This window comes from Barbus barbus, assembly GCF_936440315.1.
Source record: "Barbus barbus genome assembly, chromosome: 10".
NCBI lineage: Eukaryota > Metazoa > Chordata > Actinopteri > Cypriniformes > Cyprinidae > Barbus > Barbus barbus.
Window position 1 is genome coordinate 33,277,570 of NC_136738.1, and position 27,531 is coordinate 33,305,100.

At 39.5% G+C, this 27,531-nt stretch overlaps 1 protein-coding gene across 1 annotated transcript in view; it reads right to left on the reverse strand.

Annotated features, from left to right (window-relative positions):
- Positions 1-23,483: 23,483 nt before the first annotated feature.
- Positions 23,484-27,531, reverse strand: part of LOC306876385 (rab3 GTPase-activating protein catalytic subunit) — a 49,105-nt gene continuing 45,057 nt past the window's right edge. The window contains exon 24 of the mRNA XM_079427498.1: positions 23,484-23,832. Within this exon, the coding sequence (XP_079283624.1) occupies positions 23,602-23,832 (231 nt within the window). The 3' untranslated portion in view covers positions 23,484-23,601. The remainder of the gene's footprint in view (positions 23,833-27,531) is intronic.

The window sequence follows — 27,531 nt, forward strand, 5'->3', positions numbered from 1 at the left end:
AGATGCTTGATGTTTGGGAACGCGGTCTTATGAAGGTGATTATTCCAAATCATTTCGATGAAGAAGGACTTTGGCTCAAAATGATTAGAGTCACATTTGAGATGGTGTGTGATGAGATCAGTGCGTTGGTTAGTCCAGGTGTCCAATCACATGATCTGCTGAGGCAAAGTCACATGACTTTTAGATGCACATTGATGCTTTTGTTGTTAACAGAGACAAAGCAGGACCGCTTTCAAAAACCTGCATTTGAAACCCGTTTTCAAAAGTTTGCATTTTCAGGCTAACAAAATGCCATTGCTGTTTTCAGTTTTCAGTTGAAAATGGTGTTGTGTAAACACAACCTATTGGTTTTTCATTGTCCTGTAATGACTGAAAAGTACTTTGACCAATAGCATGCAGGCACGGAGTATAATCGACCAATCGTGAACGGTCAAAGCGGCCCAGATACACTGTATGAGGACAGAGAGATTTTCAATAGGAAAACAAAGCCAATGTGTTTGACTGCGTGCCGTAAAGCACCGAGCAATAGCAGCAATGCATGTGGTTTCCTGTTAAAGCATCGTTCATTCACTGAGTCCCGGCAGTCGCTCTGATGAAGGCCATTGAATCGTGCAGATAAACAAGCCGCTCGCTGACAGTAGATTTGTAGCTCTGCTTCAGGAGCCCAAACTACGATGACATTTGAGAAAATTCATAAGCATCACTGGCCTTTGGAGAGACAAACTCACGGGACAGAAAAGACAATTAGCAGCGTTTCTGCAGTCCGATGGGGGGGGTCATATTTTGTGTCTCTCGAACCCTCCCCCTGACGCTCCTCCGGCTCCTGAGAGACACACACAACAGCCAAAGCATCATTACACAGAAAATGGCCCAAAGAGCCACAGAAGATCTGTTTCTGCACTGATACGAGCGACTGGGACTCGTCTGACCCACAACAATAGCCACATATAGAGCTCGTTTAAAGGAGCAGCAGCCCAAAATATGAACATTCACACAGATAATCAATCATATTCTTCTGCATAACGTCCAGTACATGCACACCAGTGGTCAAACGTTTGGAAACACTTTTTAGCATTTTCAGTGTTTTTGAACGAAGTCTCTTCTGCTCATCAAGGCTGCATTTATTTGATTATTGAAGTATTACCATTAAAAAATATATATTTTAAATATATTTTAAGATGTTCAAGTTCAAGTTTCAAGTTCAAGTTTATTTGTATAGTACTTTTTACGATACAAATCGTCGCAAAGCAGCTCTACAGGAAATTAAGTTTCCACAATATATTTATATATTGCAGAACATTAATATATTTAACTTATGGCAAAATTAGGTAATTCTGTATGTTGTCTGAGCGTTGGCATCCTCTGAGGGGTTGGCATCATCTCTCCTCAGGTGTTCGGTCATCTCAGATCATTTAAAATATTGTGCAGCACAACTGTGTTCAACACTGATAATAATCAGAAATGTTTGTTGAGCAGTAAATCAGTATATTATTATGATTTCTGAAGATCATGTGACACTGAAGACTGGAGTAATGATGCTGAAAATACAGCTGCAGATCACAGAAATAAATTACAGTTTAACACATATTCACATAGAAAACAGATATTTTACATTCTAATAATATTTGAATCTTTGATCAAATAAATGCAGCCTTGGTGAGCAGAAGAGACGTCTTTCAAAAACAATTAAAAAAAGTAATTATTAATTATTCCAAACTTGTAAATGGTAATGTATAGGTTCCCTAAATGTATGGAAATATTTAACAATAATTTTTGATGACAAATTGATGCGTCTATGCTTTCATCAGTTTATGTGTGTGTGTGTGTGTGTGTGTGTGTGTGTGTGTGCAGGAGGTTTTATTATGCCTGTATCTGATGTATTTGTACAGTAACCTTCATTAATACTCCAGCTCATCTCCAGGTTAGTTTGGTGTGTTGATCTGCTCTCGTCGGATCGGCTGCTGAAACTTTTGGACACCAGATGCAGTTAAACTTTACGTAACCCAAGACTGCGGAGGGGTTATTCTGTACATGTAGTACAATATCAACACCTACACAGCGAACGCAACAGCTACTAAAATACTGCGCCATCTGTGTCTCAATCGAAGCGTGGGCACCAACAAGCTCCGTCATACAAACTGATACACAACACGCTGCTTAATATAGAAGCTACTGATGCAAACGCCATCGACGGCAGAAGAGGTCAGAATCAAACTCAGAGAGCTCAGTGAATGTGAGACGTTATGTCTGTTTCTCTGCAGTCTTGAGAAGGTGTAGTCTTTGTGTCGATCTTCAGGTGTTTTGTGTGAGGAACAGACACTCGTCTGAGTCATTATTCAATGAAAAACTTCAGCTGTAGAGTCAGATATTTCCAAGATGCCTCTCTGACAGTTAAAACAGTAATCACCCGATAATCAAACATTAAATAAATGGAAAGAAAACAAGGGTCTTACTCTTATAGATGAATGTTTTCAACTGATTCTGGACTTATTTAGACACACTATCACTCAAAAGTTTTGAATAATTCAGATTTTTTATGTTTCTGAAAAAATCTCTGCTTATTTGATCACAAATACACTAAAAACTGTGAAATATTATTATAATTTCAAATAGCTGTTTTCTATGTGAATATCTGTTCAAATGTAATTGATTCCTGTGATCGAAGCAGAATCTTCAGCATCATTACTCCAGCCAGCAATTTTTTATTATTATTTACAAACTTTTGAATGGTAGTGTATCACAGTTAAAAATATGAACTGTTTTCATCACAGGAATAAACTGCATCAAACAGACAGTCTGGTTTTGAAACACAATGTTCGTTTACCAGTGCAAACTGGAGCCAGACGCTCATTTGTCCTTTTAAGATTGCTATTTTATACTTTATACAATGGTGTATAATAAAGGAATCAATCAACCAATTAATAAGTAAATAAGTTAGTATTAAGTGAATATGTTTTCCCCAATTGTAAGTCACTTTGGATAAAAGCGTCTGCTAAATGAATAAATGTAAGTGTAGTTGTAGTATTAAGTGACATTTTAGACAGAATATTGTCAGTATGGTCTGTTTTGCTGTATGACTGCATCCTTGATTGCCACAGAGGTGCTTCATTCCTGAATCATTCAGTGTTTTTGAACAAATTGAGTGAGTGTTTCAGTAAACCATTCATAAACTCAAAACTGCATACTGCTCTTTACCATGTATTTTTATGGCAGAAATAGCAAGAGTTGTATACTAGTACTAGCGCTGAAATTGCACTTAACTTCCAGTGATATCATCTACTTGATTGCACAAATACTATTTGAACTGAACTGAGCTGATGATAAAATCACTGAGTCAATGATGAACTGCCTTTAACTGAAAATTGAATGTTTACTATTGTCCTTCTGCATTATTGCACACTATTTTCCTGTTTAATACTGTAAAGCTGCTTTAACACAATCTGGATTGATAAAAGCGCTGTATAAATACAGGTGACTTGACTTTACAGTCACTTGATTCATTCCTGAATTAGTCCATTTGAACGAATTGGTTGAATTAGCAAACTGGCAGTTCTAGTTTCATATTTAGAGTATGATTACTTAGTTCTATATTCAATCTCATAACATTATAAATACAATGGTAACCGCAGTGTAAATGCATTCATTGCATCTCTGAGCTACATTAAGTGTAAAACCATTTCAGATGCAGCTTCTGTGCCACTTCTGCAGTCCAAAGATGGATGCTGTTGATATCCATTTCATTTGACTGGTATCAGTCCTATAATGTCTCATTATTTTAATTGTTAAGTAGATTTGAGAATTTACATGAAAGTTGACACGTTTTTTTTTTACTAAAATTAGAAAATTTGCCCTTATAAAGTTAAAAATGCACATGGAAAACAATCAAATAAATATTGCTTCTTAATGCAAATATTAATTTCTGTCTGTGAGTTAGGATTATTTTTCAGCTTTTATCCTGGCTTCACTCAATCAGTGTTACAGAAACAGCCACCCTATAGAGCTGCTGCTGATCCAGAACTACAGCGCACCGGTCCTGTACATCATCTCACCTGATGCCTACCTAGTGCTCTCAGCGGGTAACACGGCCGCAGCATTTAGAGAGCAGCTCTTAATGGCCGTCAGCCTTACCGTACACATCTGCTTCGACAGCAGGGATCAGCGCTGTGATATAAAGGTCTCGGGTGATTAGAGGTCAAAGGTCACTCTTCAACAACTCGTGTCGCATCTGGAAGAAACAGCAAACTGTGAGTTGAGGATGAGGGAAAATGACAAAAACCTGAGCAGATTCAGATGTTTGATCTGTTCAAACGAGCTGCAGCATCTGCATTAATTAACACACGCGCCCTCATCTCTGACGGGACACTCAGAACTGTTTGCTAATATTATAATACATATAATATAATACACAAGAAAATTCTTTAATTACAGTAGGGATGATACAGACACTGCAAATGAGCAAATACAGACACTGCTTGGGTTTAAATAAGCAAATACTACAGAGTCTAGGATTGGATCATTAATGCAGTGATTAATGCGTTTCTGGCATGTCATGTGTTTGTCTTGTTTATATGTACAAATATCTTAACACTAGTAAATCAAGACATTTACTGGAGAAGCAAAAGGGCATAAGATGTTAAGTCTTCAAGTGTTTGAAGTCTTGAAAAAGTAGTAAGTTTATGATTAAAGCAATAATAAATACCTGCCAATGCGTCAGAAAAAATTATCTGGTTTTCCCTCTAATTCATATTTTTTTATTACTGATTGATTTTTTTTAAAACCAAATTGTCTTTTATACCCAAAAAAAGGAGTGCAATTTTTTGGCCAGGCAGCATAGATTATAAAACACTTGCAAAAACCAATCTAGAAGCACATCAATCAAACACGATAACAAGAGAACACTAGATCTGAACATTACCGCGAGTGAAAGCACAAGCATCTGAGGAGTCATCCATGACTAGAGCTCAAACCTGACGTTAAGACGTGCTGTAGTTTAACAGTCTTCGGGTTTGTTCTAGTACTATTGCTGCATGAAAAGTTAGGCTGAAACTATTTTGCTGAATAATATCAACTGCATCCAGGTAAGTGTTCCAATTCTGCTCCATTTTAAATACATCATATATGATGTCTAACTCTAGAATCAGTGCTCGGTGTGGATCGGCTGAACAGATGAAGTCTGAGCTAATCGTCAGTCTGTCTGGCACACCAGTAACGAAGCTAAATAATGCGGTTCATTCTCCACCGTGATGCTCAGAGACATTCATTATGGATGTATATGTGGCTCTCCAGCAAACACACAGCAGAAAACTTTCATTATGCTCCAGTGGTTCAGACCCGGAGCTCGTGTTACAAACCCAAGCGCAGCTATTGGACATTTCTGACATCGAGGGTTGACTTAATGACCAGGAGACGGACATATAGGAAGACACAAAGGCGTGATGTGTGTTAATGAATAGCTCTGCGTTCCAGTTCTGCTGATGCCATGCGTCTCTCACGCGCCCGGCGGGTCTTATCAATGCGAGATGCTGACAGGATCCGTCCCTCCAACCCAAAAAACCTGCTGCCAGAGAAATCGCTGTGTCGCAGCACCTGCCTTTTTGTCTATTCATGCTGTCCTCCTCCCTCAGCGCCGCACATCTCCAGCACAGACGAGCTGCTCAACCCTGTGTGAAACTTTCTGAGACTGATCCGCAGCGCAATTACCACCACATACCGAAGGCCCCGATGCACTCATGGACAACTTCTTATCGCTCTTCGCTTAGAGGTAAAAAGACGTTGGAAATGAGCCGTTTACTGTTAGCAAACATCTCAATGAATATGTCAGTATGTGCTGTGAGCTTTCTCTCAAAATAAGCACACAGCAACATGAGAGCGGTGAGAAAACAGCGGTTAAGAAAGCATCATAGTGATTTTACAAGTACGTTTATTTATATGGCACTTTACATTAATAAACATGATAAACAGTGTCGGTGTACACCTTCAGTTTCTACTGTAAAGCAGCTCAGTTTTCATGTTTGTACTTGCATCTGACCTCTAGTGATGTGTGCTTTAGAAATGCCTCTTCGTGAAGCTTCGAATCATTTGGGAATCATTGGTTTAAAAAATGTATGGGTTTGTTACGTATGAAACCCGGGAAGTATCTCGTTGTAGTCCCATTTGAGTCGTTTTTGTAGGCATTAAACTTCCTGATTTTTAAAAGACGATATCTCTGCTTACGTTGAACTTTCAGCGCAGCAACTTTTGCAGATACTGTTCATGCACCAACAGCAACATTACACACTATTTAACATGAAGAAAGTCAAATCGCAATTAACCACCCCTTTAAGTAATAACTTTTGAAATGTTTTGCAGTGATTTGCATTGAGGCATTGAAACCATGCACCAGTTTTTACATGGTGTTTATCTGATCAATTGTATGATAAAAAGGAAGAGTTGTAGTTATTAGTCTCATATTGGCCTAAATAACCAAGCCCTCAATAAAACAAACAAAACAAACGCTTTCGAGTGCATTGAAAAAATGAATCATTTAGTGAAAGCAAATGATTCAGTTGATTCAAAGCTTCAAAAAAAGGTCATGTTTTTACTCGTGTCTGACCTCGACGCACTATGGAAGCTTGTTTCTGCCACAAGATTAAAAAACCTCACAATTCATACTTTCTTCTCATAATTGCAAGTTTATATCCAGCAAATCTTAGTTTATGTTTCACAAGTATGTTTCTGCTACTTTTTTATTTATTTAATTCTGTGGCAGAAACAAGCTTCCATAACGGGCTGAACAGAAGAAATGAACCGGAGAAAGTTTCCACAAAGTAGGCGGAGCCCCAGAGCCACACCCACTTATTACATCAGCAGCATGGACCAATGGTAGTTCGGGGGTGTTTACCAGCCAGAGAGTTTCGACCTTGAAAATTAACTTTGTTTTTGGCCGGTTTTTAAATGAAATTATGTCACACCAGTTCATTCTTTGATTTCAATTGTGTCGAATAAACTTTATATCGACTGAACTTCATGTAAAGCGAAAATGGTCACTGGGGCGAAACCCCTTCAAAAGACAAGCTACTAATATGTACACTTTAGCTACTAATATGTTCATCTAGAGGTGAATAAGGTACAAAGATGCACCTTCCGGCTTTTGAACCATTTGTGATCATGTTATTTGATGGGTGACGCTTTCACAAACGCACGACTGTTCAAAAGCAGGTCACCTTACATTGCAAGACACCTTCTGAGGGCGAGTGCTGACGAGCCCTCAATAGACGACGGCCTTATCTGCAGCTCCAGCACAAGCGATGGAACGCTGCCCTCCAATGAAGCTCTCGTCCCGGATTACTCTAATCCAATAGCCATTCTCCATGCCGCCCTCCTCTTCTCCGGCATCGGCGCCTTTCAAAAGGGAGCCATTCATGTCCCTAATGAGATTACGAGAGAGGAGTGAAAACCAACATTTCCAGGGATTGTTTTTGGAGGGGTCGGTGGTTCTAACACCTGTCATTCGCATCGATCTGCCGGCCCAACGCTCGCTAAATCTCTGAGGGCTGAGAGTCACTGACCGCCATCGATCGGCCATTTGTATGCATGGGAACGTGCGAGGGCTGTTCTTTTAGCGAGGGTAAAATTGGTTTTGGACGTGCGTGGGTGTTGCTGTGTCATTAGGGGCTCGCTGCTGACTCTCCTGCCCACTCGCTGAGATCTCGTCCTGTGAAGAATGGCATAATCCTCCTGGGCCGAGTCAAAAACGGATGGATGGTGGGTGGATGGAGTAGTGAAATCTGTGGAGGAGGATGTAGAGACATGCGGCTCGATACGCAGCTAGAACTTTGGGCCATCAAAGCGGTTGGTAATGGGTGAAGGAGGAGCAGGAACAGTCCATGTGAAAGCAGCGATGGGACGGAAATAGAAAACACACGTGTTAGCGTGAACAATCGTGAGCAACATTCATGTGGAAAACACAGAGTGACTAGAAATGCATAAAAGATGATATTCAGTAAGATTTAACTGCACTGGCTCTATCAGATGAGAAGGAAACTTGAACAGAATTGATCTGGATAATGACACTATTGTCTTCTGTAGAACACTGAACACTTCCTGTTTATTACTGTGAAGCTGTGTTGTATAAAGCACTGAAATAAGCATTGAAATAATTGTGACTTGACTTGAATCCAAAGGACTGAGGACGTTTTGACTGAATTAGGGTGAGACACTACAGGGAAAAACACTATTTTTACACACATTTTCAGATTTTGGGCTTTTCATAGCATTAATTTCAGATTAGAGGAAATCAAACATCCAGAATACACATTTAAGTGTTTATTTTATTGCACTTCATCTATTTGCGTCTGTAGAGTTCAATCTTGAAAGAGTTTGTTTGTATTTCATTCACACTGATTTATACGACACATTTGTTTTCTGTCTGTTGTTAAGGAGTGATAAAAAGAGAAATCCAAAAGCAAACAAGATTATGAATCTGGCTTCATCAATTGCTCAGATTAATGTTCTGAAAATGTATGCCAATTAGTGCATATTTAATTAGATGATGCCTTATTTGCATATTTAAATATAATGTTCCAGAAATCTTGTAACTTTTTAATGTTCACCTATTTCCCTTAAATTAATAAACTCCTACAGATCATATTACTTGATGTATTTAGACTCGCTGTGGTAATTAACATTTAAAATTTTTATTTTACTCCTGTTGTGAACAGGCCTTTAGTGCGACGCCTGTCCACCTGGAAAACACAGTAGTGTCAAGCATTAAACATGGCAAAGACATCTATAAATACATGCAGCTCTTCATTGACGGCCAATTACCTGGTGAGATTCCCAAAGAGCAGCTGCTGTCATCTGGACATCTCTCTTCAGCCCCAATCAATTTACACATCGGCTCGTGCCGTCATTCTCACAGCGTAAGCAGAGGTCTTTCAGGATGGACCTTCATCCTTTCAAGTGGCTCTTTTCATCTTCCTCACCCATTTTGAAGAACGAACCTCTTGTTTTCATGAGCAACTCGGAAAAAATAAACATGCAAACCATCAGACCGGCTTTCATGTGTTTGCTGTTGCTCCATCTCCACTTCACAATATATAAATATTGATAATAATTACACATTCATAATATATAATATAAAACATTAAAATATAAAATAAAATATATACTGAAATAGAAAAAAATTATAAGCCATGCTGTCTCTATTTGATTTGCTTTTGCACCATAAATACACACACACACACACACACACACACACACACACACACACACACACACATATATATATACACATATACATATATATACACATATATACATATACACACATATATATATATATATATATATATATATATATATACATATATATATACACACTGCTCAAAAAAAAACTCCTGGGATATTGATCTGGTCAGTTAAGTAGCAGAGGGGGTTGTTAATCAGTTTCAGCTGGTTTGGTGTTAATGAAATTAACAACAGGTGCACTAAATGGGCAACAATGAGACGACCCCCAAAACAGGAATGGTTTTACAGGTGGAGGCCACTGGCATTTTTTCCCTACTCATCTTTTCTGACTGTTTTTCACTAGTTATGCATTTGGCTTGGGTCAGTGTCACTACTGGTAGCATGAGGCAATACCTGGACCCTACAGAGGTTGCATAGGCATCAATACGTGCCATTGCCAGAAGGTTTGCTGTGTCTCCCAGCACAGTCTCAAGAGCATGGAGGAGATTCCAGGAGACAGGCGGTTACTCTAGGAGAGCTGGACAGGGCCATAGAAAGTCCTTAACCCATCAGCAAGACCGGTATCTGCCCCTTTGTGCAAGGAGGAACAGGATGAGCACTGCCAGAGCACTACAGAATGACCTCCAGCAGGCCACTGGTGTCAATGTCTCTGACCAAACAATCAGAAACAGACTTCATGAGGGTGGTCTGAGGTCCTCTAGTGGGCCCTGTGCTCACTGCCCAGCACCGTGGAGCTTGATTGGCATTTGCCATTGAACACCAGAATTGGCAGGTCCACCACTGGTGCCCTGTGCTTTTCACAGATGAGAACAGGTTCACCCAAGCACATGTGACAGACGTGAAAGGGTCTGGAGAAGCCATGGAGAATGTTATGCTGCCTGTAACATTGCTCAGCATGACCGGTTCGGTGGTGGGTCAGGGATGGTCTGGAGAGGCATATCCATGGAGGGACGCACAGACCTCTACAGGCTAGACAATGGCACCCTGACTGCCATTAGGTATCGGGATGAAATCCTTGGACCCATTGTCAGACCCTACACTGGTGCAGTGGGTCCTGGGTTCCTCTTGGTGCACACAATGCCTGGCCTCATGTGGCGAGAGTATGCAGGCAGTTCCTGGAGGATGAAGGAATTAATACCATTGAATGGCCCCCACGCTCGCCTGACCTAAATCCAATAGAACACCTCTGGGACATTATATTTTGGTCCATCTGACGTGCCAGGTTGCACCTCAGACTGTCCAGGAGCTCAGTGATGCCCTGGTCCAGATCTGGGAAGAAAATACCCCAGGACACCATCTGTCGACTCATTAGGAGCATGCCCTGATATAGTCATACATCCATACAAGCACAAGGGGGGCATACAAACCACTGAGTACCATTTTGAGTTGTTGCAATGAAATTTCTGCAAAATGGACTAGCCTGCTGCATTTTTTCACTTTGATTTTCGGGGTTTCTTTGGCCGGCAAAATCCCATCACCACCTCCATGTGGTGCTGGCCGGAAACCGACAATTTATTGATCTGGCAAACGGTGAGGGTGGTCAGCGACAGATCGGCTGATAGAAACAGTTTTTTGTCACATCAAAAATGCAATGCCTCAACGAAACTTGGATCCAAATGCTAGGGCATCCCCCAAAAGCAGCGCACGCCGTCTCCGTCCGTACAACGTGAGAAGTGGACAAGGGCTACCTGCCCAAGGAACGGGGCAGGCTGAAGAAGCTAGTCCAACATCTACAACTCACGACCCTTAACATTTCCAGGCCCATGATCTGGTCGTCGCCAACACGTTTTTTAAGAAACGTGACTCCCATCTTGCCAATTACACCAGTGGCGGATGTTCGTCCCAGATTGACTATTGTCTTATACAACGGCATGACTTCAAGCTTATCATGAATGCCAAGGTGATTCCATCTGAGACTACGCTGGTATGGCCACATCATCAGAAGCGGTGATGATCAAGCAGCATTTTGTTCCCAACACATTACCCAGACCATATCAGTGTAGATATCCAACATGATATTTTTCCTCATTGAGATCTGATGTGTTTTCAAAGTGTTCCTTTAATTTTTTTGAGCAGTGTGTGTGTGTGTGTGTGTGTGTATATGTATATTATATATATATATATATATATATATATAATATAGTACAATGAGGCTAAAGGTGCCCCGGGGTAAAAGGCACCTTTGATATTATTTTCCTCTAAAGCACTAGATGGCACAAAAACGTGGCGTAGCACTTCCCATACTTCACATTTCTGCAATAAAACTTTGGTGTACTCAACATTTCCGGGTTCACCTACTTGGCTACTAGACTTTCAAGATGCAGGTGTATATTTGTCTGATCCATGACGTGATCATGCTTACTTGATCTAATATTTTATGTTTTTTTTAATGTTGTAGATTTTAAGTAGCAAAGGAGAATCGCTAAAATTAATAAATATATATTTTGAGACAAATGTCTTAACGATTTTCAGTTTTAAGATAAAGCAACAGTTTTTAAATAATGAAAGAATATGTAAAAGTATTTGGGGTTAAAAAGCACCCCTGTTGTTGGGGCTAAAAGTGTACAGTAATTAACATGATAATTAATAGATGGCTGACTTTTCCATTTGTTGACATGACATGGTTAGAGTCAGATGGTAAATATCATATATGTTGGGTGTCCATATTAGAGATAATCACCATGTTTAGAATGAAACCATCATATTTAAAAACATGATATCATATAATAAAATATTTGTTGTTACTACTGTAAATATATATTCAATTATTATTGGATCTCCTTCAATGCTTTCAGAATCTTTACTTATTAAAATTATTTTGTTTCTGCATTTTAAAATATATTTTTTATATTAACATATTTTAAAGACATTTCTTGAACAAAAATTCTTTTATTTTTCTCATTATTATTATTTTCAAACTCTGCTAAAGTGATTGTTTTAAACGAGTATTGACTTTGACATTATAAACAAACAACATTATTTTAGCTGAAGTATGTGTGAGGGGTAAAAGGCCCTCTTGCACCTCATACATTTATAAGATTTTTAAACACTATAAACAACTTGAATTATTTATTTTCACACAAAATCTGTTGCTCCATTAATGTTCAATACAAACCTATATATTTGTTCTGCAATTATACATTTTAGGCGCAGTGAATAGCACAATTTTTCTTAAGGTGTGCCTTTTGCCCCGTTGTAACCTATATATATATATATATATATATATGCTACAAGTATAAAATACATACATTTATATAAAATACAACTGAAAAATAAGAAGAATAAATAAGAGAATTATTTTATTTAAATGTTATTTTATTATCCATATATATACAGTGTTTGTGTGTGTATATGTATGTATATATATATATATATATATATATATATATATATATATGTGTGTGTGTGTGTGTGTGTGTGTGTGTGTGTGTGTGTTTTGAAATGAAGTGTTTAAGAAAAAACATTTTCATTTGCACTTTTTATTTCACTTATTATAAATGTACTCTGAATCAGGCCTTAAAGAAATAAAACCTGGAGCAATATCAAAGGCTTGATGTCCTCTTTCCAAATAAAAGCTGTGGCTCTGCTGTTCACGGTTCTATATCTGAAGTAGGCTGGAAGTTTGGCAGAGATCACGGAGGTCAGACGGCATCATAACGCTGGATATCAGAGCCGAGATAAGACTGATCTCTGCAGACAGCGGCGCGGCACGGACTCCTGGGTAATGACCCTCTCAATATGCTCTCGACACGTATGTGCAGACAGTTACACTCCAATAACAAGTGTGAAACGCTCTTCAATATTCAGTTGTTTGCAGAAGCGCTCTCATCTTGAGCTGTAGAGCCCAATAAGCAGCTAACTATAACTGACAGGGAGGAGGGAGGGAAGAAAGCGAGAGAAATCACACACGGCCATCACAGACTGTTTGCTTTGTGAAAAAATAAAAATAAACGCTTCTGAAAGAGGAGAGCAGCGCTCAGCAGGAGATGAGGACTTCATCCAGAGGCGTTGGATGTTGGGAACGGCGAGATGAACGTGTGCGTCTGGCGAAAGAGACACAGCAGGTCAACAGACTCTCACTGGTGCATCATGGGAAACGATGCTGCTGCATCACACACTTTCACTGCTGACTTTGCCACGTTGTGTAGTTTGAAGGAGGTTGGAGAGCTTCAGAGGTGATCAGAATGTAAAATAACATGCAGAGCTGGGTAGCAGCTAATTACATGTAATCTGGATTACGTAATCAGATTGCAAAAATTGGTTACACTTTTAAGGTGTCCTTGTTACAGTGTGATTATATATGTGTCCCTGCAGCACAAAAGCAGTCATCAGTAGCACAGGTGTATCTGTAGCAATAGACAACAATACATTGTATGGATCAAAATTATACATTTCTCTTTTATGACAAAAATCATTAGGATATTAAGATCATGTTCCATGAAGATATTTAGTAAATTTCCTACCGTAAATATATCAAAACTTAATTTTTGATTAGTAATATGCATTGCTAAGAACTTCATTTGAACAACTTTAAAGGAGATTTTCTCAATATTTAGATTTTTCTTTTACCCTTATGACTGGTTTTAAAGTCGTGACGTATTGTCAAGTATGGTGACCCATACTCGAAATTGGTGCTCTGCGTTTAACCCATCCAAGTGCACACACACAGCAGTGAGTAGTGAACACACACACACACACACACACACACACACCGTGAACACACACCTGGAGCAGTGGGCATTTATGCTGCGGCGCCCGGGGAGCAGTTGGGGGTTCGGTGTCTTGCTCAAGGGCACCTCAGTCGTGGTATTGAGGGTGGAGAGAGCGCTGGACATTCACTCCCCCCACCTACAATCCCTGCCGGCCCGAGACTCGAACCCGCAACCTTTCGATTACGAGTCCGACTCTCTAACCATTAGGCCACGACTTCCCCCCACGACTTTGTGCTCCAGGGTCACATTTTAAGTCATTATACCCTGTCTGAGCAAAATCAGTAAGTTTTAGTCCAGTGCAATAACATTAACAAGCGTTTACGGGAAACAGCATAAATTCACCTTCTGTTCAATTCAATGCATTTAATGTGAAAACATCATGGCTTAGCGTGCATGAAAAAGCAGCCTGTTCTGCTTCCCCCTCAAAAACAGTTAGGAGAAATTAATAAGACAACTCGCTCAGAACGACGAAACGCGTGAGGGCCGACGCGCTACGATGACTGGCAGGTGACGAGCGCCGGATCTGACACTCGTGTGAACTACAGAAGCGGCCCGGAGAAAGCGAGAGGAGGGAGAAACACCGACACACATGCAGCCTCTCTCTCCCGCGATCTGCCGCTTTGTGCTGCGAGAAGATAAACGATTGGGAGCTGCGTGGGATGTTTTCCCCCAGGAAGCCGGTAACAATGCCAAGATGCTGATGAAGGGTGGAGGAGCGGCGTAGGAGGGACGGATGCTGCATGTGTGGGGTGGGATACGGGGAAGAAAGACATGATTTAATGGGGTGGTCTCAGAGCGGTTTAGAGGGTCCTGTAGAAGCGCCACTATGCCATTTAGCTGCAGAGCTCCCTACAGACGTCCTCTAGAAATCAATGGCTGGCAAAGCGGCCAAATAAATGCTATGGTACGGGGCACGACGGGACGGTGCGCTGGAGACTCAGGCCTGACCCCAGCCAGCCATGTGCGTGTCTGGGGTGAAAAATCGTTTCCGCTCGCAAGCCCTCACACTCTTTGGTGCTCCCTGCTTTTCTCAGAAAATTCCCAGCTAATTACTGGCTCTGGTTCCAAAGCAGGATCGATAGCAGCGGCGAACGACTCCCATTTGAAATGCCAACATTTACACCCGTGCAAACCTCTTCAGGCCGTCCTCATCTCCAGCTCATGATTGTCTGAATTCTCCAGACGCTGCAGCTTGTTTTCCTGCGGCAGATAAACAAGATTTCTTCAAGATCGCCTGAAATGATCAAACTGAACATACCTGGCTGGCGTCCCAGTACAAACCCTGCAGGATGCTTCAGTTAAAAATAAAGGGTTTTTTGCACTGGTGCCATCGAAACGCCATTTTTGGCTCCACAAAGAACCTTTTAATGATGATCTTAACCCTCTTCTTGTATTCCTGTCATTACTGTAAATGCCAGTTATTGTTATCTCATTGGACTAAAACTTAATGACTTTGCTCAGATACATTTTGATAACTTTTGTACTTTTTTGAGGTGCTTTTTGTTTGTAAGATTGTTAGACTTATGTTCCTGTTCTAAAATGAATGTCCTACAAAACAAAGTCTTGTAAATCTCTCATTATGCTGTATTATTCCCCAATCTTGTATTCAATCTTTTGTCAGCTTGTTTTCTTTCAGTTAGCACAGATCTGAGCTCATGCACCTCTCATGTTTTTCAGTGAACATTGCCAAATCTATCCATAAAATAATGCTTTTTTACTCTTAAACGGAGGTGAATGAGCTCACAACAACAAGGCCTACACTGCAAAAAAATTATTTTCTTGCTTAGTATTGTCTTGTTTTCTAGTATAAATATCTAAACATTCCTGAATCAAGATGTATTTACTTGACAAGTAAAATGACTAAAAGATATTATGTCTTGTTTTCTGAAAAAATTATCAAAATGTTGTTAGTTTTTGTTTAAAACGAGCAAAAATGTCTACCAATGGGGCAAGACAAACAATCTTAATTCTTAATTATTTTTCTTACCCCATTGGCAGATATTTTTGCTCGTTTTAAGCAAAAACTTTTTTTTATTTTTTTTTTAGGAAATAAGACATCTTAAGTAATTTTATTTGTTAAATAAATGCATCTTGGTTCAAGAATTGTTTAGATATTTATACTAGAAAACAAGACAAAAATACTTAGTAAGAAAATAATTTTTTTGCAGTGTATGATCCATCAGCTCCAAATAGAAATACAAACCTGTGCTAACTGAAAGAAAACAAGTTGATAAAAAGATCAAATCCAAGATTCGGTGAAACAGCATAATGAGAGATTTACAAGTGATTTTTAAAAGAGCTTGAACACTAAATTAAGAAAAGTTTTTTAGCACAAAAAGACGTTTGAACATTTATCGTTTCAATAATCTGAAGAGCCAGTCTGTATGAAGGACCTTTAGTGGTTGAATGGATAGAGAAGCTTTATTTGGCTGGAGAACATTGGGTCAAGTGAGGACAACACTTCTGAACGTGAATCGAGCAGACAGATCATGTTCGTTACGTGACTTTCTGTAAAATTAATCTTGTGGCCCTAAAAATATGAGTATTGCACTGAATAGAGGTTTGAGTTGTTTGAGGAGATCAGCGAGGGTCCATTAGCTCTCGTCGGCCCACGCTCGCTCTTAAATCTGCTCCTGGAACAGCAGAGAAGCGTCTTCAGGACGGCAGTACATCAGCAAACCTGCGCATAAAACACCGGCTGTCACGGGACGGGCTGTGTAATGGCATTTAGTCCTTTCTCTGGTATAATGGGAATATAAGCCGCATGCAGCAGCGGGCCTGCGATTGGCTCGAGGTGTTGAAGCACGAACCACCTACGTAGTCCTATCTGCTGCTATTCAGCCATCATTTAATCCTGACACTAATCTGCACACAAACAGGCCAGTGCCAATGCATTTAAGAGCCAAAGGCCTCACCATCTTCAAATTAGGTCTAAAACCATGTTTGTTGCCGAGCAGAGTTTAAACAATGGCTCATCAATGTTAAACATCGAGTCTCGGGTTTAAGCGCAGCAGCATGAGCCGACCGTTGAGGAAGACTTTGCGGTTTTCACTTTGAGATCTCGACACAGAAGCTTATGCAACCCATTGCGTGGGAGTCGGTATTTGAGGCACAAAACTAGATTTAGATAATCTCATATAGCACTTCCTACACACAGAATCCATATTTTTGTGGCCAGCGCTGACCTGACGCTCGCTGCGCAAACCGGGCATCTTCTCATGATTGTGTGAGAACGAGCTTTAAACGAACATGTAGCGTGTGTTCAGACCCAGGATCATTCTGTCATCATTCACACTCCATTGCACCGAGCAATTTTCTGACCTAGTATTTTTGTTGTTTTCCAGTAAAATATCTAAACATCCTTAAATTAAGATACTTTAACTTGAAAGGAAAAATATTTAATATACATTTAAGCAGCAAAATGATAATTAAGTCTTGTTTTTGGGAAAAAAAGGGTCAATATAGGTAAAAAAAAAGGTAAAAAAAACAAATATCTGTCTGAAAAATTAACTTGTTTCTCCTTTGAATGAAGTTCATTTTTCTGACCCCACTGGCACATTTGTTGGTTGTTTTAAGCTTTTTGATACATTTGTCAGAAAACACGACTTAATACATTATGCCTTCTTGCTTAAACTAAATATTTATTGATCTAAGAATGTTTAGATATTTTTAATGGAAAACAAGACTAGTAAGAAAATCTTTTTCTCATTGTTTAATGTTCAAACCTGTATTACTTTCTTTTGTGAAACACAAAATATATTTTGAATAATGTTTGGAATCAAACACCATTGACTTCCAAATAAACAACAAAACATTTCTCAAAATATTTTCTTTTGTGTTTAACAGAAGAGTCGTGAGGAAGAGTAAATGACAGAATGCTGATTTCTAGGTGAACTATTGCTTTAATGTTCATCGCACTGAGGAACAGCACTAAATAAAACAGTGGAGTACATCAGGAACTATACCATACATGCAGAGCAAAAGCCCAAACACAAAACTAACATGAATAAGTCAAAATGTGAAATAAATGTAAATTTGCACTGATGTCCTGAAAACACATGCTACCCATCAGGATGTGCTATCAGTGATATATTTGCCTGGTTTGAGTGTTTGGATCTTAGTAAAGCCTGACATCATATCACGCCACATGAACGTCATATGCTGTTAGCACATTCTGATGAGTTATTATTTCCATAACAGGATGTGCTACCTGCATATTTAACACATTTCACACTGTTCTAGCACATCCAACAGCTTCTCTCGGGTCTCATGACACCCGTCACCTGAGTTATAGCGTTTAACCGCAGGTCGAACAGCTGCTGCTGCATTTCATAGAGATGCTTTCAGTGTTTGCATCAACCTGCTGCGGTCTTTGTCTCACGTGGGATGAAGAGGATTAAGTAGTTATTAGTACTAATATATATATATAAATAAAAACACACACACACACATGTATAGCATGTCGGGAGGCGCACAGAGTGGTGATTAATGGTTAATTATTTCAATAGCAGAAATAATCACTTAAAATTGAAAAGCAGCTGTTTTTTGTGCAAGTGACGTAGTTAGCGCTCCTCTCTTAGCGATCAGATGATTTTAAAGCAGTAAAAGCACAGCTCTCCCGTGTCCTGGGATTGTTTCGGAGCAGCTCGAGCCGTTTCTCATCTCAAAACACCCGGCCGATGCATGAATGATACGAAAACTACATCTCATTGGATAACGCAAACCAGTGTCACGCTAGTAACGTTTTTAATGGATGACGATTGTAATCAAGGTAAAGACGATCAGAGTGATATACAGGAGTCTTATTAATGCCAAAACAAACCTTGTCCATGTGCTTTCAGCGCATTGATCGCTATTGCATCAATACAATATCCATGAACACATTTCAATATATTCGTGTAGTCATCAAAATGCATGTCCTGTGAGTGTTTAACAGATGCTGACAGAAGAAGCATGTTTTAGAGTATGCGGTCAGTGGTTTAGTGTTTCTGAATGGATCCGTACTGGTTCTCCTTCAATCAGCACAGGTTTATTGTTTCTTTGTGGAGCTGATTGATCGTAAGGCCTCTTCTGAGTTTAGGCCTTCGATCAATCCGGTTCAAAAGAAACAAAAGCGGTGCTAGCTGAAAGAAAACAAGTTGCCAAAAAAGATCCAGTCAAATGTTTGGTTATAATACAGCATCATGAGAGATTTACAAGCAACATTTAAAGGGCTAGTTATTTTTGAACAGGAACATGAAATTGGGTGAGAATGAAATATTGAGAGTCAGTCTGCACTTATTCAGCTTTGACGAAGTCTGAGGTAGAGCTGTGCAATTCATTTAAATACAATTTCAATTTCGGCTTCAAACGATTATGAAAATACAATAATCGATGCAAAACTATTATTCCCAGTGCTTTTGCTTCTCCATAAAAGCACAAACTTCACGTGCAAATCATGTAACGTGACCTTCGTAAAATGGGACGTGGTTGATTTAATGTTTATTTGATGTCGTGTTTAAAAAGCGTGGAAGAGACCTTGCGGTGTTCTGTGCATGCGCTCAGAGACGGAACACAACAGGCAACAATGCATCAAAATATGGGGAGTGCTAAACAAAAAGAGCATGATAAATCACTTTAGCAGTTGTAGTTTATATGTGAGCTGAAAAAAAGTGGAAGCAGCGAAAGAGGAAAGGATAAGAGCTTGAGGTTAGCAGTTTTATGTTTTAGTGCCATGTTTCGCGTCGATTTCATGTCGCAGTTTTATTGGCTGGTCAATAAATGTGGGTCGTAGCAGCAAACACACAGTGCGATGATCATACTGTATAGTAGGCTGTCTTTGGTCACAAGACCGTGACACGGCCGTCTTTGAATCTCTCTCACTGTACGACACAGGAGCATCGATCAGGAGCCACGATCACAGAAATCACGATTGTTTCACGATGTCAATCTGTCGTCTGGGACAATCCTGCAGTGTGTTTAGGGCTCAAGTTAGCGTCTGTAGTAACGTGCCAACACACTGAGGAAAGTAGAGCAGAAACTTTGTGAAAAATGGGTTTGCAAATGTTTCTTCTCTCTGCTCTAAAGTTATTGTACCGTCTCGGGCTTGATTGGCAAGGTTTTCAAACTGGAACAAAAGCTGAAGTTCTGAACCGCCTTTTGTTGTCGCCGCCGCCTCGGTTTTACGTCAACTGTGTTATCCGCGCGTTTGATTTAGGACAAGATTTGGCCCTCGAAAAGGGAATTGAAAATAACAAGGACCGCATCCTCCACAGACATGTGTGTGAAAATCTGTCCGTCGGCCCGAAGAGAGCGGGGGCGTGCGTGAGAGGAGCGGGAGAGATGAGCGTCGCCATGGCAACAGCATCCGTGCGGTTCACAGCCGTATCTCGGTTTGTGGAAACGCTACGGGAGCGATCAAGCCACGGAGGACAACAGAGAGCTGGAAGAAGTGCTGCAAAGAAAGTTTAGCAGCTCAGACAGCGACAAACTCATGGGTTCCAGTCCCCGAGAATGCACAAACTGAGGAAAACATGTACACACACACTCAGGATAATATTTAGGGATACATTTAAGATGTATTTGAATTGCATGTAAAATTTACATGCATATGGATTATGCAGTTTTAACAAACTAATGAACCTAATCCATATTTGTGAGTAACCCTGGAACACAAAACCAGTCATAAGGGTCCATTTGATCATCTGAAGCTAAATAATCTTTCCATTGATGTATGGTTTGTTATGATAGGACAATATTTGTCTGAGATACAACTATTTGAAAATCTGGAATCTGAGGGAGCAAAAAAATCTAAATATTGAGAAAATCTCCTTTAAAGTTGTTCAAATGAAGTTCTTAGCAATGCATATTACTAATCAAAAATGAAGTTTTGATATATTTATGGTAGGAAATTTACTAAATATCTTGATGGAACATGATCTTAATATCCTAATGATTTTTGTCATAAAAGAGAAATGTATAATTTTGATCCATACAATGTATTGTTGGCTATTGCTACAGATATACCTGTGTTACTCATGACTGCTTCTGTGCTGCAGGGACACATGTCATTCGTACATACACACATGAAACAAATGAAATATTTTTAATGTTTTATTTTTGTAATTCTTTTTAGAGTCAGTTATTTTAGTACATCAGTTCAAACTAAATGAAAATGAGAAATGTTGCCTTGGCAACTAGCTGAAATGGCATAGTTTATTATGAACTATTTGATTTCATTTAAATATTTTCAGAGTGCATTTATTCAAATTGCTTAGAATCAGCACAAATTCAGTTAAAAAGAATGAACATGGTTAAAATATGATTAACTGTGGAACAAGCAATATTTAATGTTAAAATGCCTGAGATAGATAGAAAGTGGATTTATTGATGAGAAATATATTAATATATAAGCTGGTTCTTGATTTAAAACACATTCATTATAATATTTGTATCAGTTTATTGGTACTACAGCAGCAATCTGACCTGTATGACTGACACATATGCATCACATTAAGATTGTTAACACTGTACAATCCAAACGGAGTTTATATGCAATTCAAATGCATACATCTTAAACTTAGGTCTTAATATTTTTGAGTGCACTTTATTTTGAAATACACTTTTTCTGAGCATGTGCAAGGCATCTATTCATTAGTCTCTGTAAAAATAAAGTTTTACTCTGGTAAATAAAGTGCTGTAAACTCTATACTAGTGTTTATAATTATGACAATACCATCTACTACCAACATAAGAAATACCATTTTGCAATGAAGCAGCATTTATATTTTTATGCATTTGTCATATGCTTGTATCCAAAGCGACTATCTGCATTCAAAAACATTTGATCAGTTCTTGCTTCCCGTGGGATTGGAACCCATTACCTTGGTGTTGCATAATAAATATAAACGTAAAGTTTTGAGGCTCGTAAGACGTTCAGCAAGTTGTTTATCAGCTGGATCCAAACCGCTGGTCTGGTCTGATCTGATCTGATCTGGAGCAGAAGTTTCTCAAACTAACGTCCCGTGTATTAACGTCAGTGTCGTTTAAAGCCCTTAATGCAATTAAAGCACCGCGAGCGGCACAAAGCACCAATGAGGCAATGATCATGAAACGAGAACAACGACAATAACAAGTTTGGCTGGAGAGCCTAATTATGCTCAGACATTTTATTTTTAAGTCTGAATTGGAAATTCTTACATTGGTTTGACATTTAGATCCTGGTCAGACGCATGAGATCGACACAGATAATTAACAGCACTTCATTCTACAGACTGACAACACAGGCCTACATTAATGAACCTGACGCTCGAGCAGAAGCACATCTGATGAGACGATCAGAGCAATATACTGTCTGATCACAACACAGACCGATAACATGATGCTGAACATCGATCTGGACTTTACTCTCTAACGTGTGTGTGTGCAAGTCAGTGAGTGTGTGTGAGTCAGTGAGTGTGTGTGTGTGTGTGTGCAAGTCAGTGAGTGTGTGTGTGTGTGTGTGTGCAAGTCAGTGAGTGTGTGTGTGTGTGTGAGTCAGTGAGTCAGTGAGTGAGTGAGTGAGTGTGTGTGTTGTGATGTTTCCTAAGGCAAAGCGTTGTGAACTCAATCTAGAGCTGCTCTCATCAAGCACACAGTAGGGGAACAGATATTATTAGCATGTGTGAAACCCAACAGATATAAAACCATTTTAGAGCTGATGAGACCCTCGGAGTGCTGATCCAGAAACCATTTCCCACAAATACATGTGAAGCGTTTTAACGGGACATTCTAGAACACTTAACTCTGGCTTAATGCTTTAAGACTGTGCTTTTAAAAGACCAAACTGTGTAAATGTGTTAATAAATCATACTATATTCAGACGAGCAGATGAGTCCAGTATACGAATGCAACTGGTTTAGTGCTGTCCTCCCATCGTTATAAGGAAAACACCAATGTGGATGCATTAAAACTGTTTTATTACGGGCTCTGCTTATCTGTATAATATAGTATGATTCATTAATGTGTTTATTGAGTTTGGTCTTAACTAGGGCTGCAAAACAATTAATCGCATTCAAAATAAAAGTTTGTTTCCATACTGTGTGTGTACTGTGTATACTGATTATGCATATGAGTTATATATAAAATATTTATATATAATATACATTATATACAAGTATATATATACACAAGTATATATATACACAAGTATATATATACACAAGTATATATATATATATATATATATATATATATATATATATATATATATATATATATATATATATATATATATATATATATATATATATATATATACACTTACAAATATTTGTTTACATATACATATATATTAACAGTACACACACACGTAAACAAATTTATTTTGAATGCAATTAATCGCGATCGCAATTGTTTTGCTAGCCAAGTCTTAATGCAATTAAGCCACGTTAAGCGTTTTCCTTTTAACTGTTTTCAATGGGAGGAAAACGTTTAACCGCGTTGCATTCTTATTATGGGCTCATCTGCTTGTCTGCTTTATTAATGCGTTTGGTCTTTTAAAAACACTTAATGCATTAAGCCATGTTAAGGGTTTTTTGCACTAAGTGTTTTAGAATGACTCTTTTTAACTCCAAGAACAAGAGTCCCGCAGGAGACCGCTGCACCAGCGGCCTGATTCCGTCCTGTTTCTCCGGCGCTCCGCTCAGAAGAAGCAGGTGTCGGAGGAGAAGGCGCCGGCGAGCCTGAACTCGTCCCGCATCAGCACGCAGAAGAGCCGCTGCGGCAGGGCTTTGGAGTACGGTGCGGGCCGCGGCACACAGGTGCGCAGCAGAACCTCCCGTCCAGCAGGGGGCGGAAAATCCGGAACCACTTTCCTGTCGTCCATCCCTCCCGAGCGTCCCGTCTCGTCCTCCAGCGGCGCCAGCATGGCGGCCTGAACACATCCAACACAACACATCAGATTTCACATCAGTCCAGCTGAAAAAACACATTTGAGAGTCAGAGGATCCTCTGAGCAAACGCTCTTGGTGAGATTGCAAAGCTGCTTGCAAATCAGTGAATGTCGGTTCAGATCTCAGAGACAAAACATGTTCTGGATTCAGATCAACCTGGAGCGTCTGTGACGTCCATCAGCCCTGAAAACCACTTCATGAGGACCCAAACGCTTTGAGGCTTTGCTTGTGTTCACCATGACCAACTATATATGACCCTGGAGCACAAAATCAGTCGTAAGGGTCAATTTTGTGAAATTGAGATTTCTACATCATCTGAAAGCTGAATAAATCTGCTTTCCATTGATGTATGGTTTGTTAGGATAGGACCATAATGGCTGAATATTCTGGAAATCTGGAATCTGAGGGAGCAAAAAAATCTAAATATTGAGAAAATCTCCTTTAAAGTTGTTCAAATGAAGTTCTTAGCAATGCATATTACTAATCAAAAATGAAGTTTTAAAATTGAACTACAGCAGAACATGACGTCTATCTCTACTGAACCAACCTCCACGTCCATCAGGAAGCCCTGCCGCGCATCAACAACCACCAGAGCGCAGATCAAACACAGCCATTAGAGTTCAGATATTCTACAGGTTCTCACTGATGTACATCATAATGGTGTCAGTGTCAGATGTTGGATTTTACCTCGTCGCTGGAGTCGGCCAACTTGACAGACAAGCGGTGTTAGGAGAGAAACAAAAACAAAAAATGAAGAAAAACAACAAAATACAGGGCCAAATAAGAGCATCTGTAAACGTTCAGTCCGTGCCGCGAGCGTCAGATCGAGCCGCGAGGAGTGAATCTCACATTTCACAAACAAATCTGAGAAACATGCACAAAGAAAAATGACCTGAACTGAATCATCACGGATCAGGGCTGCATTTCCCAAAACCATCGTAAGCCTAAGATGATCGTAGCTCCACGGGTTTCAGTAGCTCTACGATGAACTCAAGCCTGCGATGCTTTTGGGAAACGCAGCCCTGAACAATGACTCGGTTGTCTTCTGTAGAGCTGCTGTACATCTGAATCTGAACGCGTCTCATATCTAATGAAGTTTGCATCACTGACTCTGTTATTTTCCTGTTTATTGCTGTGAAACTGCTCTGAAATGATCTGTACTGGATAAAGCGCTATAGAAATAAGTGCGACTGGAATTTAAATTGTGTGATATTTATACATTATGGTATGACTACTGCCTTTAATAAACGCCTATTATTGAGAATAACGTTAGTTGGGAGAGGAAATGTGCTTAATTATCATGACAATAAATGCTACAATAATACTAATGGTTCTATAAGCTCGAATGCATTTAAGCTAATTATAACGTCTGCATATTTTCTCTTTTGGTTTTGGGTTGAAATCCAAGTGCGAGATTCATCCCTAAAGAGGAAAGAGTAAAAATAAAAAAAATAACTCTTCAGTATAATGGTCATTCTGAAGGTTACTCCTAAAAAAAAGCAATCTGTTAAAGAAACAGAAGATGATTATTTCATGAATCTGATTGGTGGTGGGTGCAGTCATGCTTTGGATGTGTCCGGGTCACGGCACCATGTGATCTGTTCATCGAATTCACACTGAAAACATCCAAAACATGATCAATCAGAGCAAATACGAGTGAGAGATCAATGCATGCACATTCCCACAAACCCATGCAACAGAAGCAGCCGCTGTCTCTCCTCTGTGAGTCTGGCTCGCTCTCATTTCTCTTTCTTCCAGGAAATCTCACCTCATTTGAATCCCTGATTTCACATGATTTACATGGGGATGCTTGGGATAATTATTGCCTTTCTATTTGCAGCCTGGCAACACACAGGCTATAATTTAGTCCTCTCACACACACACACACACGCAAGCAGACGGCAATTGAGGGAGAGTTTCAGCAAACAAACTCTATTTCAAACAGTTCACACTTAAGGCAAGCTTGTGAGTGTGGATGAGCATCTGAAGCTCACTGCAGCGCTGACATTTCATCACTCATATCACATTTTGAGCCTGTTTGACTGTAAATAACTGAGAATTACAATTTACGCTGGGGCCATTGAGCACAAGTGCATCCTGGGAATGATGGTGATAAGACTAATACTAACAGGGTAAATTAATGAGGTTTCGGGTGACTTGTGGGTCAATCTTATGGAAAGTGTAAATAATATTCCACCTGAAAATCAAAAGAAAACACTGATGGATTAAATTTAGCATAAAATGAAGCCCTGCTGACCTTCTCTGTGGTTTGCAGGTCAGATTGTGCAGTGAAATCAATCAATGTGATCTGGGAAGTTCTCTGAGAGACTGACCAGATACTAGTTCCACTAACTAACTCATGAGATCCGGTCATCAAACGCACTATTTAACTGTCAGACTCCAAACGAGCGAATCTTTTTTTAAACAAATAACTCGCCGGCGTTTAATTACCTGTGTCACATTAAACCTCTAAATGAAACTAAGACATCTGCTGCATTTCATTAATTTAGCTAATTATGACAAAGAGCAAAAACAGCAGATTGTTAAATGTATTTTTTAAAGCCGTGTCCTGCTGTTAAAGTCGTCATGATGCGCTTGAACGAGTCTGGCAGCGTCTCAGATATGAAGCGTTCACGCGGTTATTAACACAACCATCCGGTTTACTTTGAGAAAATAAATGACTGGGCTGTCAATTTAACACGTTAAATTGGTGTGATTAATTTTGGAAAAGATAACGTTAAAATGATTAAGGCCATTAATGCAGCTGTATAATTCAAGATACGAGGCAAAAAATGACCCTTATATTTATATCCTATGATATAGTTTAGCAATATCACTCCAGCAACAGTGCTGCTTTTCACTATATCTGCACCACTGATTTATACAACAGTTCAGTAAACATGAAGCTCATATTGTTACATTTTAGATACAATATCATCTGTTTGGCTCAATTTCTCAAATGAAAATAGTTCCAATCAAACGCACAGCAGAACTGAGTCTCTGATTCGTTAATGAATGAATCTACATTTGAGTGAATCGAGTGAGCCTCTTGCTGTCACGGGCTGCGTTCCAAATCATGTTTTATGCCCTTCACTCGCAAACTTCCCTCCGTCTCATTTTGATTTTATCATTGATTATTATGTTGCATGAGTGCCCACTTCTGGCAAAACCCTTGCATCGGGCTGAACTGGAACGTCCTAAGCCCTTGATCACTGCGATTCCGCTGTACAGTTGGTTTATTCTTTACATTTTCCCCCTTACCAATTAGTTTGGTGCAGCATTCTGTACGTATATATGTATGCTTGGACTGTTATAAATGTTTTAAAAAAAGCATTTATACATTATAGGGTTGTTTGGGGTGGGGATAAATTAAACACGATCTGCGATGACGTTACAATCGTGTTGCATTGTGGTCTACGGAGCGGCCTGAAGCATATGAAGCAGACTCGCTCCCTCGGTCAAAATCGAGGGGTTGAGGGTCTGTCCATATAAACTTCCATTCGCGAAGCGGAACGCACTTCAAAATGGCAGTGGGATTCCCCCGAGGGGAAGTGCTTAGGGAAGTTTGCGAGTGCGTGTCTAAAAGTGGAGTGGAACGCAGCCACAGACAGTCATTTGCTCTGTTTTAGAATTAATCAGCCGTTTAAATGAATCAAGTGAGTCAGTGATTCAGTTACTCA